At 32.0% G+C, this 16,792-nt stretch overlaps 1 protein-coding gene across 1 annotated transcript in view; it reads left to right on the top strand.

Annotated features, from left to right (window-relative positions):
- Positions 1 to 16,792, top strand: part of LOC130453274 (uncharacterized) — a 43,886-nt gene that overhangs the window by 17,841 nt on the left and 9,253 nt on the right. Inside the window, exon 3 of the mRNA XM_056792915.1 lies at positions 15,454 to 15,541. Within this exon, the coding sequence (XP_056648893.1) occupies positions 15,454 to 15,541 (88 nt within the window). The remainder of the gene's footprint in view (positions 1 to 15,453; positions 15,542 to 16,792) is intronic.

The raw sequence follows: 16,792 nt of genomic DNA, 5'->3' as shown, positions 1-16,792 counted from the left end.
CATGACCCCCATAACCCCCCTGGATCTGCGCATGTGTGAGTTCTTAGTATAAACATGTCAGTAAAATATTCACACAATTAGTACTAGAAGCTATAGAGTTGTTTTTGCATCATATACTTGTATGGAATTAGATAACATAACAAAACTAGACGGCAATTGCATTTAAATTGTATATAGTCGAAACAAAAGCAGAAACACCAAACCTTATTTTATATTATGACACTACACGGTACATTCGGTGTATGTCTATAATTGTGAATTATTTTGAAACGATACTTAATGTCGCATCATTCTTATTTTATATATTTTCTTACGCACCAAACCACGTTTGTTTGAAGTACAAAAAATGACAACAAAGGGAATTATAATTGTTGTAAAGCGAAAGGTATAAGCGTGGTCTCAGCAATGAAGTGGGATACTGTTATGTCTGCTAACCAAGTCATCCCCAATATAAATTCAGAATGTCATTTGCTGAAAAGTAATCGCAAATCACAGACCATATGACAATATTATAGAATGCTTAGGAACTCCTTTAAACATACACGTTACACCGTTACATTGTAGATACCTTCTATATGTGGCCAGTACACAAGTAGAAGTGACAGATTGCTTGCATGCAATTTCAGCTATAGTGTCAAACAGAAAGAAAGAAGCAGGAAAATTCACAATTTGAGACCAATAATGGAATAAGAAATATTCGTAAAGAAAAAAAATGGTCAAAGAAGTGATAATAGTTATAATACTACTTGCGAATAATTTCCCTCTAGAAAAGTAAATGACAGGACAGAATGTTACCTAAGTGAGTTTTATCTTTAAGTATATATAGGAAGAGGAAATGGTTCACACATCTTACATTTCAATTTCTCAGCAACATGAAAATTTGATACATGTTTTCATGTTTGTTTCATAAAATTACAGAGTTCTTCTCTATAGTATGTTTCTAAAGGACCCATATTAGTTCGTTCTAGTGGTACAATCAGGTAATGACAAAATACTATGGCGACGTTTGAGGCTCCAATTTGATGTGCTTAAAAATGGTTAGAACCGTTACGTGGAAGAATTAACATAATTATGCAGGGTTCGAAATTACTAAAATATTTATTAAGGATACCTTTCAGCAGACGTCATTGCTTCAATTTGTAGTTTAATTTTTCTAGATATGATTTTGGTATTTTACTCGGTTGGACAAATTCCACTTCAATCAACGTTAAGTCTTATTAGTTCATTTTCAGGGCGTATTTATTTTTGCTAATTTGTATATCGATTCACGTGGATTTCAATAAACAACGCTTTTAACGAACAGTAGACGTTGAAAATAAGGGGAACAGTCGCGTACCTACTTTTCATGTAAATAAAATATTACCATAGTGGTTGAATAAAAACATGACTGGAATACACCGTTAAATGAATTTCATTTCAAATGGCGATAATTGAAAATATACATACATTGTAAATGGTGGAAATGGAAAATACGGAATAATAATTTTAAAACGGAGGAAATTAGAAGTTTAATTATATATGGTATCAACAAATGGTTAAGTGTATACAGAATACATAATATAATAGCTATTTAATAATGTACAATCATGAAGACATAGCTAATTCATATTCTATTCAAAACAACTATTATTTAAACAGGGGAACAATAAAAGAATAATAAAATTTTCCCGAATTTGCTACCAGAATGTACGTAACTTATCCAAATACTTCCAATTGCAATTTATTACCAATTGAAAGAAGAAATATTTGAAAACGATCCACCCCTTCTCATCATAAAAATTAAAATCGCGTTGTCAATGTTCAATTAACTATCATCAAATTTCAAGCGATAGATTAACTTAACATTTGAAGTTAAGTTAATCTATCGAATGTACAACACAAAACTTCGCTTGACTGTATATCGCTATATATAATTTGTTAATGCATCTAAATGTTCTTGATTTTAGGTCTCTTCTGTTTTAAAATTAGTTTTTCTTAGTTATTTTTAAAAGAAAGATGAACTTCGACGTTTCGACTTTTCTTTAAGTCTTAATTAAAATATGTTATTGACACTGACAATTTGCTTATTTATATTGATTTATATTGCTTCATCATGAATATCAAAATAAGGATAAAATCAACTTAGAACTTTGTTCTAATAAGAAAAATTAATAGATCAATATAAATAAGCAAATTGTCAGTATGAATATCATATTTTGATAAAGACTTAAACAAAAGTCAAAATTTATCTTTCTTTTAAAAATAACCAAAAAAAACTAATTTTAAAACAGAAGAGACCTAAAATCAAGAACATTTAGATGCATTAATATATCAAAAGGTCTAAGAAATAAGAAATTGAAGAAATTTATATAATTAGTATTCGTCGGTTTCTTTTTTTGTGGTATTGTGGTATATCGGCTTAATCCTTGATCGAACTCCCAACCTGACAGCTGTAGCGACAGCGAATATAAATTTTCCTTTGAAAAATTTAAGCCAACCAAAAAGCTGTAATATTTTATGTTTACCTAGCAACGATCAAATTTCAGCGATAATACTGCACTAGTGCAAATTATCGATAATTAATTGTAAATTATCGATAATTTGCACTAGTGCCAAATTTTCGTCTAGGATTAATAAACATCATTTGGTTTTAATTTTATATTTTAAGAAAAGGAACAATTATTGTTTATTTCAAATTAAATTTTTCTCAGGAAATAGTCTGCCAAAATGCCCTCTCGTACATGTCAAATTGTCTCATAATTTCCTCTCGGAAGGACGATAATAAATTAATTTCTTCAAAAACGTACGTGAACAAAGGAATCTTCAAAATGTTTAAAGAAAAACGTAACAAGCCGAATGGCATGTTACATTACATACACAATTATTTTCGTCTACACCGTTAATGTTCCGCTTTTTCACTTAATCTGGATTTAATTGCAAAGAAGCATATTGGGAAAACTCATTAGAAATAAAAAGTGTGAGAGATCGTGTTATTTTTGTATGGTTCACTAAGCGTCTCTAGGATCAAGGGAAAGTTTATCAATACTATCTCTAGGGGTTAGTGTAGACCTATGAACCACAATCAGAAAGTGTTTCCATTCTCTTTTTAAATTTGTGTGTGACAAAGAAGTTTGTTATTTAATTTTTTTCTTTGTATGGGGTATGCTTTTATTTGAAAGGAACTTTAAATATGTCAATTTATTTCTAACCAAACATATAAATACGGCAAGATTTTCGGCTAAACTCATTACAACATTTAGAAGTATTAACTCTATCATTCCTCTTTCATATTTATTTATACACAGGGTGTTCCAGGACTTAATGCAGAAAATTCGAGAGTGAATAGATGCGTGACTTAAAAATTTGCTCATACGACCCCTCGTTTCTGAGTTATAGGCATTTAAATCTGCAGAACTCATATTTATATTTTCTAAACTATACATTCAAACATTATGAATATTTAGTGGATAATTACGTATATTAATGTAGTGTGTTTGATGGAATAAATAATTTTACACTACTATCTGCAGGCCAGGGGCAAGTCATGCCCAATGGTTAACAATCTGTATTTATTCAGGGAAAACTTGTTCAGTCTAAAAATAGCACAAATGAATTGTTCAATCGAGTTTTTAACAAAAAGGTACTGTTTGTTTAACTGTATAAAATTTATGGTTTACGAGATATGTAGATTTTTAGATCGTTGTATATGCATAAAGACACATTCTGAAGAAAATTATCATTAATTGTAATTATTTATTGGATATACTTACAGGAGGGGTCAAAACACAATCAAACATTTCTTGGAGACCTAAGAATAAATAAATAAACATTTGTACTGCATACTATCGAATATCATATTGCTGGCATAAAGAAAAACTTGAAAGATGTTAATAATCAAATATAAAAAATAACATTTTTCCTAATACGTGGTTTGGTCGGGAAGGCCCATTTGCATGGCTACTGTATTCTTCTGAATTAAATACAATGGATTCCTATTTTTGGGGATATCTTAAAAGCTTGGTATATGTGACAGCGGTAAACACAAGGAACAAAATGATCGATAGAATAAACTTCCATTGTGACGCTAGAGTCCATAGACTCCGGAAGTGTGTAGAAGTACAAGGCGCCCACTTCGAACATTAATTCTAGTTTTTTTTTGTATGACCACACATCACTATGTGGTATATGAGAATCCGATAATATGTATACATGTATATTTTTTTAATTTTTATTTGGTTGTAGGCTAACCAACCAAATTTTTCTACGTGTCTTTTATTTTCTTATGGAAGTAACAAGATGTTCGACAGTATACAGAAGTGTGTTCAATAAATAATTATAATTTATGAATTTTCTTCGGAATGTTTCTTGCGAAAAGTTGCCTTGGCACGTACAACCATCTAAAAATCTACATATCTCCTAAGCCATTAATTCTATCGACTTAAGTAAAAAGTACTTCTTAGTGGAAAATCGATTGAAAAACTCATTTTTGCTATCTTGGTTGTTCCGGGAAAAATACGCTATGGAGAAAGAGAAATGCTATAGTTAGTACCTATAAATGTTGTAATGAGTTGTAACCGAAAATCTTGCCGATGAAGGGAAAACCAGCTATTTGAATAGGAAGAAGGAAAGAACTAACAATAACACAAATTAATAATCAAAATCGTCTGAATTGTCTTGGATAAATGAAAAAAAAGAAAGTTTTTTACAATGAAGAAATAATGAAACGTTCCAAGGAAAACATATTATTTCTGGTACCTAAGGTGCCCTAACTCAACTATTGCCTGTTTTCCCCACACCCGTAACTTGGAAACTGGAAGTTATTTTCCAAATCTATCATATCAAAATAGCGTACTTACTCAAAATAGTGTACTTTAGGAATATGAAATGAAAAAAATTTATAGTAATGATTTCTAATGATCTAAACACAAAACCCTGAGAATCTCTTCTTATATTTTTTTCAGTTATATTAGTGGATTTCAACTAGATTTGGAACTCTTCATTGTTTTTGAATTCCCTAGAGACAGTGGATAGTAAAATATCATAATACGATATATACGAGGGTCGTTAAAATGAAAATCGGAATTTTGTTAAAAAAAATTAATTATTGAGTTACAGCACTGAAGTTTTTTATGATTTCTCTACATAGTCTCCGTCACATACTACATACTTTTGCCACCTCTCCGAAAATTTCAAATGCCTTTTTGGTAAAAATCTATCGACTTGTCACGTAGCTATTAACGCACGTGGGATTCCACCTCCGCACTGCTTTCGAATCGCAGTCCCCAAAGTACCTTTTTGACTAGACTATATAATTAATAGTCGCATGGTGACAAATCGGGTCCATAAGTTGAGTGTTCCAGTGTTTTCCAACTCGTCTCGTTCAACGTTTCCATTGCGAGTCGAGTTTTATGCGGTCTGGCGTTGTCTTGCAGAAATATAGTTCTACGGATTGGAATATCGGGTCGTTATGATTTTTAGACATGTTTTACTGTGTTTTTAGAAAGTTACTATAATACTGCGCGTTCATAGTTCATTGGATAGTGATAGCAATTATTCTTCCTCGCTAACAGTGTCGTTTGTGCTTTAACTCCATAGACGCGCGTTTAATCTCCGGAATGTAGTTTTGGTTGGTTAGTCTCTTTTCTGTGGTGGATATTCGGTACAATAAATTCTCTCCTTCCTCTTCATACTGCTGCAAAAGTTGCGTGTGAGCTTGGCAGCGTGTGAGTTTCTATTCAATATTCAGTATTGGCACCCATCTTTGCGGTAACCGTGCCGGTCATAATTATTTGTTCCATACTACTAACGCTGATGGACAATTCTTCAGCCATATCGCGTTCAGCACTGCGTGGATCTCCCAAAATGAGTTTTTCTACGAAGCTGACGTTCTCATTGGTAACACTTGTTCTGGGGCGCCGCGCACGGTACAAGTTTGCTATCACTTCTCGGCTTTTTCGGAAAACGGAACTTGCACTTACGTTTTAGAGAGGAACTCATCCCCAGATTTCTCGAGTAATTTTCGATAAATTTTACATAATTTTCAACCACTTTCACGACACTAAATTTGTCGCGCGTTTATCAAAAAATTCCACCCTCGTATTTTGCAAACTTTGAGGAGATATAGGTATATTTACGAATAAATTCCTACATTTCATTCAATTCATAATACTATTGAATATCGAAAGATTAAATAATTGAACATTCCAGTTGAATTTGGTTATAATTTGTTTTCAGAGTAAGAGAGAAAATTCTGAAGTGCCTATGCCTATTCCAAAAGAGTTATATCACACCCTATTAACCATATCAAACGATGGGACAAATTATCAAACAAAGTCACGTTCAGATTACATAAATTGGTTTAAATGCTTCAAAATAATTAACAATCATTTTACATAATTGTTTAATTTCACGGCATAACAATTACAAATGAAAACTACTTTGTATTTGGCGTTACAGTTATTTGGACTCGCCAATGATGTGAAAAAATCACGAAACTTGGTTATCGACTTCAACGAATTTTGTGTGAGTTTGCCAAGACTATGCTTCCATAACTATTCCATATTCTCATTATTTCAATAATTTTATAGTGTTACTAATGGTATGTATGTTCTCAGGATAATAATTATATCTTAAATGTAGCATCAATTATTGAAATATAAGAAATATGTTCGAATTTTTTCGACAATGACTAGCTTCCAATCACTACTTACAAAAACCAGTGTGAAATGTATGACTGTAATTTTAAATTACTAAATTCTTTCTTATAAATTCACTCCGTCTTTAAAAAAATCATTAAATGGAAAGATTAACTTTACTTCAATTTCCTTGAAATTGCTATGCAATTATTTTCATAAAAAAGTTTATTGTTCAGTTACGTGTGTGTGCTATATTGAAAATCAACACTAAAGCATGTAAAAATATTCATTACTAGAAAAAATGTAAATTAATATTTAGCGGAAACTTAAATTTGAATGAATTTAAAATTTTTGAATTTATTTATTCAAATCTTCAGTGAGCAATTTAGCCTTACAAGTTTTGAGCTGACTGCAGCAGCAGCAGTATTTTATGGTGATTCATTTTCTCGTCTTTATATATATTTTTAATGTCTCATTATAAATACATATTGTGATATTATTTTTATTTATTCAAACACTTTTTAATCACAAAACGGATAAGATGAATTTACGTAATTAATTCACTAACACTTACACGCTGAACTATTCACTAATATGGTAGTTACTTCGTGTTGGATTCTGACACATGGTTTGAAAGACTTTTAAACGCTTGGCGAATTATGTTCGAGTTTCATTGTATTGCAGGATGCTGGAGTCTGATTTTCCAGTTTTACTAAGTGATCTAGTTCGCTAGGTTACAAGGGAGCCTTATTTCACGTCCAAACAGAATTTTCGCAAGTGTTTTACTGGTGGACCTATTGAAATAGCAGATCGATAAGCAATTGCAAATATGGATGGATACTGGTCCCAGTATTTCTAGTGGTTGGAAACTACAACTTCTAGACAGATATATTCCACTAGTGCTTATTATTTGGAATATTTAATCTCATTGTGTAATGTAATGCGGTTATCATGGTTTCTTCATTCCCAGCTTGTCATAAATTTTCTGGAATACATGACTTTCGAAATTTCTTCCTTGATGTATGTGGACATCCAAGAGTACACCATATCGGCTGATTCTTTCACCAATATCTTCCCGACAGTTGTCGGACCTATTGTGTCCCCCTTTCTTGCTGCGATACTGGAGAATCCAGTTTTTACAGCTGATCTATCACTCCCACTTCTATTAAAGTCTTAAAAAATTAATCAATTACAACTAGAATGTCTTTATCACTGTTGTCTGTCATCTGAAATGGTCCACAAAAATATAAAGCAATCGTTTCGAAAGTACAAGACGTACATTTCTTCCATCACTCCCGGATATCCTTCCGATGGCCTGTCGTGTAACTTCTTCAGTACCTCAGCTACTATCGCTCTCGGAATGACTAGCTTTCTTCCCTTCTCGGAACCATAATTGTCTCCAAATATTATTTTCAGCAAGTTTCATTGAGCCCAATATGCCTTGAGTGCCGGTGACCATCTTCACACTCCTTGTTAGGTAGGTATATTTTCTCCTTTCAATTGCTGAATCTTCTATAGGTGAAGATTATTCTACCGATCTTCTCTGATCCTAATGGGTGACTATTTTTCGATGACTACTGTAGATGGCGTCGTTGTCGATCTCAAATATGCATATTATACAGGGGTGGGAAATCGATGTAAAAATTGCATTTAAAAGGTATATTATTATACATGGTCAAAAAATACTATCGATGTCAAAAGGGGTATATATACAGGATGTATCAAAAATCTATGTAAAAAAGAGTGTATCGAAAAAGATACTATCGATGTTAAAAAAGCATTATTGTCTCTTCTTTCCCTACGGCATATTATACAAGGTCGAAAAAATGCTATTGATGTCAAAAAGACCCCTGGTTTCACAAATGTCAATAGTCGATCTGGCACTTACACCACATGAATAGAGAGGGCGTATAATCGATATCTAGCTACTATTGTCGAATGGGTTGAACGGCATATAATTCACATATAGAATAAAAAATCATACAGTTATACGTGGCCATGTGACCCTCAGAATTGAAGATATTTTAGGATTTATATAGTATTGTTGCTAAAAAGATGATACACACGGCAGGACCGCACCGTTGCGCAAATGGTAAAATAAATTAATTGGATTAGCATACGACGACTTCTAGACAAATTAGAATTAAAAGTTTAAACAACAACAAACCTTGACTCTAAACGCAAAAAGCGATAATCGGAGCTGCTTACAATAAATATTATTATTGAAAGCCACGCCCAAATTAACAATAAGAATAGATTTTGAAAATAATAATTTTGTCGCGTCATCAGACACATAGCACCATATTAAATGATTCACAAAAAGAACAATTTTATAATTATATAATTATAATTATACATGATTTTTATTAACAGAAAAATACACACATTTATAGTGTTACAATATTATGACATTTTTTCAATTAACGATTTTAAATTTTGTCCAAGCCACATTTAGACATTTTTTGTATTGGAGACTCCATCAGTATTTCTATGCAAATGGAAGTGGTCTTTTCCTGCTTCTTGCCGCCATTTTAACCATATCATTTATGAAGTTGACGATCTGGTCAAGTTTGCTCTCGTCCTCTTCTTCTTCTATGGTTCTACCTTGTTACATCACGAGTTCTTCATAGCTTGTTAATATTCGTGAACAGCAGTGAGGGCATGCAAGCAAATTCTAACCACCTAAGGCGTCTCCTCGAAGTGCGATAGTTACTTCACTGCTTTCTCCTTATCAAACCAAATATTCACTCTTGCAGCTACTTCATTCTAATCGGTCCACGACGTCTTATCGTCAAACGTTGTAGTCTTTACAAAAAATATTGGTCAAACTGCCAATGTATTGGGTTGAGTTAGTGGCTTACAGAGTTTTATGTTTTCGTTGTCATTGTAATTGATTTCGATATCATTTTCTCATTCATCGTTGCCATCGTATTCTCGATATCGGAATACAGGGTTGAATTTTTATTTTTGATGTCACTGGCAATGACAATTTTTAATGATAAAATAACAGCAGAAAGATCGTTCTCTATGGGCGAAATCTTATTAGCAGAAATATAGTTATTTTTATACATTTCTCATATTTTTCTTCATATCCGAAATATTCTCATCCATATTAGCAGAAATTGGCGTATTTGAATAGATATATTTCAGTATCAAAGCCGTCAGTTTCCAGTGCCACTTTCAGTCGTTCTACTAATTCACTCTTCTTATTTTCTTATTCTATCAAATAAAAGTTAAATATCAACATCCCATATTACAATAGAGGCGCTGAAATTGAATTATTGATTCGATTACAATGCGCATTGAGAATAATAATTGAAATTAGGTAGTGAAAATGTGAAGAGAGAAATAAATGATTCCATGTATTTCAGTTTGATTGGGGATCAAATTTGCATACTTTTCATGTAGTGCGTGAAACATGTATTCCTCAGGACTCGAGTACAATTTCGTGGCTACCTAGGAAAATAAAAAAGGTCTTCTTGCATTTTTTATAATTGTGCGAATTTGGTCATTTCTTAGTTTGTAAAAAGCTATATTTTGAAAACCTTCAGCGCAACATAGTCTATTATTAATTAATTAATTAATTATCAATAATCTCCAAAAACAATGCCAGTTAGTTCACATATCAACAGATACAAGTTTATTAAAAAAGATTTTATTTTCGTAAATACTCCAATTTCAATATCAAATGAACTTGATATATTTTCGGTAATTGTTACTTAGCCACTGAATCCAATTACCTCTTACAAAATATTGATTGCAATATTAATAACACAGACCTTTGAAATACCAAACTTCTGTTTCGATAGTCGATAATCTTATTACATAAATGAATATTTCATCATATTATAATATAATAATGGCTAACACCGCTAATAGGGTTGCACCGCAAACATGCTCTCTAGATCCAGTGGAGTGGGGTGGATCAGTTCCCATAGTCCATGTCTAGACCTTCTCGTTCATTTCCCGCTACAATTTTCAATTTCGTGTCTTTCCTGTCAATTTTCAACTCCTACTCTGCTTAGGTAATCATCCACTTCATTTAATCATTTTGTCCTAGGCCGGCTACGTCTTTTCCTACCACCTAACATCGCATCGAATGCTATAGATTTTGTTGCTACTCTACATACATGATCCAACCACTTAACTCGCTGAGCTTTGATTTTTTTACAACGTATTCGCCGCTGAGTTCGTCAGTTATTTCTCGGTTCGTTCTTATCCTATAATCCTTCACTAATTTTTACTTGTTCCATTATTGTTCTGATTATTTTTCTGCTCAATTTTTTCATCTCTTGTTAGTGTTATTGTTTCAGCTGAGTACATCATTACTGGTTTTATCATGGTTTTATATCTATTGATCTTTGTTCGATTTGTGAGTAGTTTACTTTCCAATTATTTTCTATTAACATGATTAACGGATTAACATGAATTATTTTTTCTCCAATCTCAGTACTCCTGCCTAATTTATTATTGATCATTACCCTGAGATACTTGAACTTTTCTACTTCCATAAAATCATACTCACCAACTTTAAACTTTCCACCTTGACGTTGCTTTCCAAATCTCATTATTTTTGTTTTGTTTTCATTGATTTTCAAACTTCTCCGTTTTCCCTCTGTAACTATCTCATTATAGATCTTCTTTTGGTTACAAGTACTGTATCATCAGTGTATACCATTATGTGACCTAAAAGCAAGAAAAATAAATTTTGACGTTTCGAATTTTCTTTAAGTCTTTATTGAAATATGTTATTGACACTGACAATTTGCTTATTTATATTTAGATCACCTTCAACATGAATATCAAAATAAGGATGAAATCAACTTAGAACTTTGTTCTAATAAGAAAAATTAATTTTTCCTTGGTCCCTATATCTCAAATATATAGCAGTAATCAATTAAATTATTTGTAGTTTTATAAGAATTTACGAAATAGAGCTATAAATTTTACTTAAATTATTTAGATCTTTTATAGCTTTTTCGTTCATATGAATGTGTGTGTTATTTTCTTGTATTGCCGTTGCATCTTTCTATCGTTGAGCATTATTCACAGACCTCCTTTGGTATGCGATATTCGCAAATTTTTAGAGATCTTCTCTTCGTTTTCAATTTTGTATTTCTCGATAAATGAGTCGATTTAGCAATACCCACAACTTTATACTCATATTATAAAGCAGTTGTTAGAAAGGTTACGTTGCCTTTCCAACTTTAAATCCTATGAATTAATAGAAGTGAATTGTATCTCCAAAAGGTCCTCTACATCTTTCGTATAATCAGTAATTCATTGAAAACTGAAGGTAAGATAATAGATTTTTAGTACAATCATTACTTTATACTCGTAACATTCTAACTTGAAGTATGTAGTAAAGCTCTTGGTAGCAACAAATGTCTTGTTTCTTTCTTTGGTCGGAAACATTTCAGACAACCGTAAGGTTTTTAGTTCAATAATATACTCTTATGTCTATTATGCCAATCACACAGCAATAACAACAGTAGATTGTTTTAACAGAATAGATATCTTCCAATCATCGTATAGAGTCCAGTATACATATTATCGTTCATGATGTATTGGTAGAAGAACAGGCATTATGATTCTTATTGAAATCGAACTGATTTTATGATTCATTTGATGTAGTCACATACTCAAAAAATGTTTTCTGGTTATGACTATATACTATAGGTTCAGTCTATATTGATTAAATAATATGAGGATTTGCATCTTAATAATTTAACATACACTGAACCAAATACAATCGTTGAGAAAATTTCTAGGTACTCAATTTTATTGGACAAGCTCAAGACTGATTTGCTTGCTCCAGTCATTATATTGATGATTAACGACAAATGCTTGATATAGAACTTCTCACGCCCAATATATTAGCTCGAATGTCACTACTTTTAGGTTTAAAAATTCCCAATATATCGTAAGCAAATATAATAAATGATATGCAAAAACGATTCAAGTGTAACATTAGAAAAAAATGTGGACATTGGTTTGTTTGTTATGAAGTGTTTCTAAATTACCTACAGATAGTTCAATATTACGTTGAAGTTACAAGGTCGCTGACGAAATTTATCACGGAATTGAATATTTTTTTTTTTATTTAAAATTAACGTACTCGGCTACTATGGCCACTTGCACGGGAGCGGTTATAATACATTAAATATGAAATGGTTCATTGATACAAGTATACAATATGAATACACAGTAACACAATTGTTCTATAGTTGGTGGTACAGCTGTACATCTTTGAGAAACTGAAGTAGAGAGGTAATTTGTTCCGAGTTGTTAAGGACTTCATTGTAGTTCTGGCTAAGCCGAAACTGTCTTTCGACGGTATATTTGCGACACTCGGTCAAAATATGCTTCATGGTTAGGTACGAGTTGCAGCTGGAGCAAAATGGTCTGGCAGTAGTAGTCATAAGATATCCATGAGTAAGTCTTGAATGGCCAATTCTTACTCTTCTAATCGCAGTTAAGTCTTGCCTTGAGAGACCAGCGAAGATAATAGGTTGGTTACCAATTGAACGCTGTATTTGACGATTGAATAATTGATTTTTAAATTTTGTTCATATCTTTTGTTATGTATAAAATGCGTTTTTATTTTTTCTCATAATCTTTCCTTTATCTCGATTATAATAAAATTCTTTTTCTCAAAATTAGATTTTGTTTTCATGTCTTAAAAATGCTCCTATTTATTTCAAGGTAAAGAATCTCTTGAGAATAGAATCGAAACATTCTGCTAAAATATCGGCAGTGACGTAAAATTTGGGAAAAGTGAACCATATCTACAGTTTCTTTCAAGTCAATTAGTTTGAATCTATTGTATCTCAAAGTGTGTGAAAAGGTAATGGACTTAGCAGGACTGCTAAATATTTACTAACGTGAAGTCTACCGGCAGTATTCCCATCTCTCAAAACTCCCTAAAACTCCAATCAAAACCTCCTAAAATCCCCTAGAGATTCACCCTAAAAAATTTATTTTTAATTGAATAAATAATAAAATATTTTTAAATAAATAACATTAAAAATAACAGAATGACATTGAACGAAAAATGAATTTGAAATAATCAATAAATAATTTTAAATTCTTTAATTAAATAAATAATCAAAAACTCAAAAACAAGTATATAATATTTTTCTTCAGATTCCGATTTCTTGCAATATTGACATAAATAATTTGAACATTTTTGCGGATGGTTGAAATGTTGTGCAAAATCCACCATTCCGTTTAAGTGTGAATAGAACCATAATCATATTTTGTAACATTCCAATATATATTCTTCAACGCTACTTAGTTATTAAAATCCCTAAAAACACCCCTAACTTATAATACTCCATAAATTTGGGGGAAAACTCCTAAGTTTGGAACCCTGTCTACTGGTTTGTGCTAAGCCGACTTGTTTATCCCTTCCTCTTTTTTACTCCAAATTTCAACTCTGTACAACGAACACATTATTTTTGAAAGAGAGAGAAAAAAATTATGAAATTGTGGAAAATTAAACCTTCGTTAGTAAAGAGTAAAATAATAAGTTGAGGGTGGTAAACCCGAATAAAAATCAAATCTCAGGTATATGCAAAAGCATATATTAACTCCGTTGTCACCGTATTTGAGACATTAAATTTTTGTCTTACTGCGCTCTTCCAAATTAGATAAATGAAATAGTCTGTGTTTACCTTATAGTCTTTGTAATAAGATTGTCATGTTTATATTATATTTTATACCAGGACAAGATATATGTGTCAACGAATCATATGTGAAATTCAAAAGTAAAATTTGTTTTATAACTTAGAACCCAAATAAGCCTACAAAATGAGGTCTACGCATATACGTTTTTCGCTGACTCAGAAACTAGGTATGTGTACAAATTCTTCCACATTATAGTAGTATTATCTCTGATAATATAATCTCATTTGCCTGTCAGTACTAAAATTCCATTGCATATTTATCAAAAATCATTGTCGAACATACCAGATGCACAAGGTTAACATATGTAGATAGATAGATATCATACTAGAAGCCTGTTTTCTCCTAGAAAATTTATAACCAGCTCATAACTAAAATACCTATTGTATCGGTTAAGTCTTTAATCGCTGCACCAGTTGTAACTTCACTACTATTAGTGTATTTCTTATTAAAATGTGGAGCCAGTTAAATCATAGAACTTATTCGCAACTAAAAGTACGAACTCTTTTATACTGCTTTACTTGCATTGTAATTATTCATCAATTGTCAAATACAGGGTGTTCCGGGGTCTTGATGCAAAAAATTCAAAGTAGAAGACGTGAAAGTAATGCTGAGGCATAAAAAATTTCTCATACGACCTCTCGTTTCTGAATTATAGGCTTCCAAAGTTGCAAAATCAGAACATATATTTTGGTATATGTTCTAAATTATACATTCGAACATTATGAATCTACAACGGATGATTACGGAATAAATAATTCTCATGCCCAATAGTTAACAATCCATAACATTAAAAGGGAAAACCTGTACAATCTGAAGATAGCAAAAATTGATTTTTCAACAAAAAGATACTCTCTGTTCAGGAAGTATTGAAACACAATCACAGGTTGTCCATCTAAAAGTTACGGATTAGGAATTATTGGGCATGAACCGCACATCGCTTGTCTTCTATAGGGCTTTATAGTTGAACCTCAAAAACGGCAAAAATTTAACTCGTATGTTGACATGCACCACCACCAATCTACTGCTAACTCTAGGACAAATGAATATACTAAAAACTTGAAAACTATAATAATCAAGTTACAGTTATTATATAGCTGCTAATTACAATTTGAAATCAATAAGTTTTAATTAATTTTTTTTTCTCTTACAGTTCTTAGTGCTTTGTGTGTCATGCATTGCATTAGCAGAGCACAAAACTTCACACTCATCAGTGCAGGGACAAGGACATGAAAATAAGGGTGAGAATATATTTCATATTATACTCCATTTGGAAAGAGTGTAGAGTGATAAATCAATCCCTCTTCTGGCCACCATAGATGTAGTCACATTCAAGAATAATTTATTATTTTATTTTATCAAACCTTAGCAAATGAATCCAACATTCATTTTCTAAGAAATTTATTGCATCAAGGTTAAAATTTCCAACTATGTTTACTTATCGGCTAAAACAATTCCTTTGGGATATTTTAAGAAAGGAATGATGTTGACAGGTAAATATTTCACGCTCTATACCTATACCAGAAAGGTTAATTTGAAAACGATTTGTAAAATCTTTTTTGGGAAAAATGATAATTAGGTACATTTTACAGGAAGGTAATAAAAGATTAAAATATGAGGTATACTTAAATGGTTATTGACAAGTTTCAGTTTGAGAAAAAGCCCTATAAAAGAATATTCCCAATACACAACTGCATTTCTAGCGCAGTGTTTGTCACAGAAATGTTCACAAAACTTCAGTGAATATTAAATATGTCGACCTTTGAAAACTATACTCCAATTCATAAAGCGAAGACGCATGCCCTCTCTGTTAATGAGAAAGCCATGGCTTTGAATGTATATGGTGAGTGTGGATGATCTAACAAGTATGTGTTCGAAGATGACAGGTCTAGGAAAATCAACGGTCTACAAACTTCTTAAGGAAAGGAAAACAAGTGGATGTTTAAGTGGTCCAAAGTCTCGGTCAGGAAGGCCAAAGGTTTACATCGATGAAGATCACTTATTTTACTTTAAAAAGAAAATTCCTACCATTGATAAAATTTTGGCGTCCTTTTTGGAAGTCGGAGGGCCACCAATCAGCAGAAATAAGCTTTGGCAGACTCGACATGAACTAAATTTTTGTTGGGAAAAACAACGCAACGCAAAAATTCATATTTAAAAGATTGCGAAGAATTCGTGTGCTGGAGAAGGTCTTATTTACGGACGATAAAGAAACTTAGGGAGGAAGGAAAAACTATTTTTTATTTAGACAGGACTTGGGTTAACGAGGGGCACACTATAGAAAAAATATGACAAGATAAGAGGGTTAACAATTTTAGACAAGCTTTCTTGGAGGGACTCTCAACAGGATTGAGAGCTTTATCAGAGAAAGGTAGACTGTTAATAGTACCACATATTGACAGTAACAGTGGTTTTGTTGATGATGGCCTTCTGTTATTTGAATAAAAAAAACCGGTGACTATCACGAGGATATGAATGCAGATCTTATTCCA

Source organism: Diorhabda sublineata, chromosome 2 (genome assembly GCF_026230105.1).
Source record: "Diorhabda sublineata isolate icDioSubl1.1 chromosome 2, icDioSubl1.1, whole genome shotgun sequence".
Classification (NCBI taxonomy): domain Eukaryota; kingdom Metazoa; phylum Arthropoda; class Insecta; order Coleoptera; family Chrysomelidae; genus Diorhabda; species Diorhabda sublineata.
Note: the sequence above shows the minus strand (reverse complement) of the source record. Positions and strands in the feature narration are given on the sequence as shown.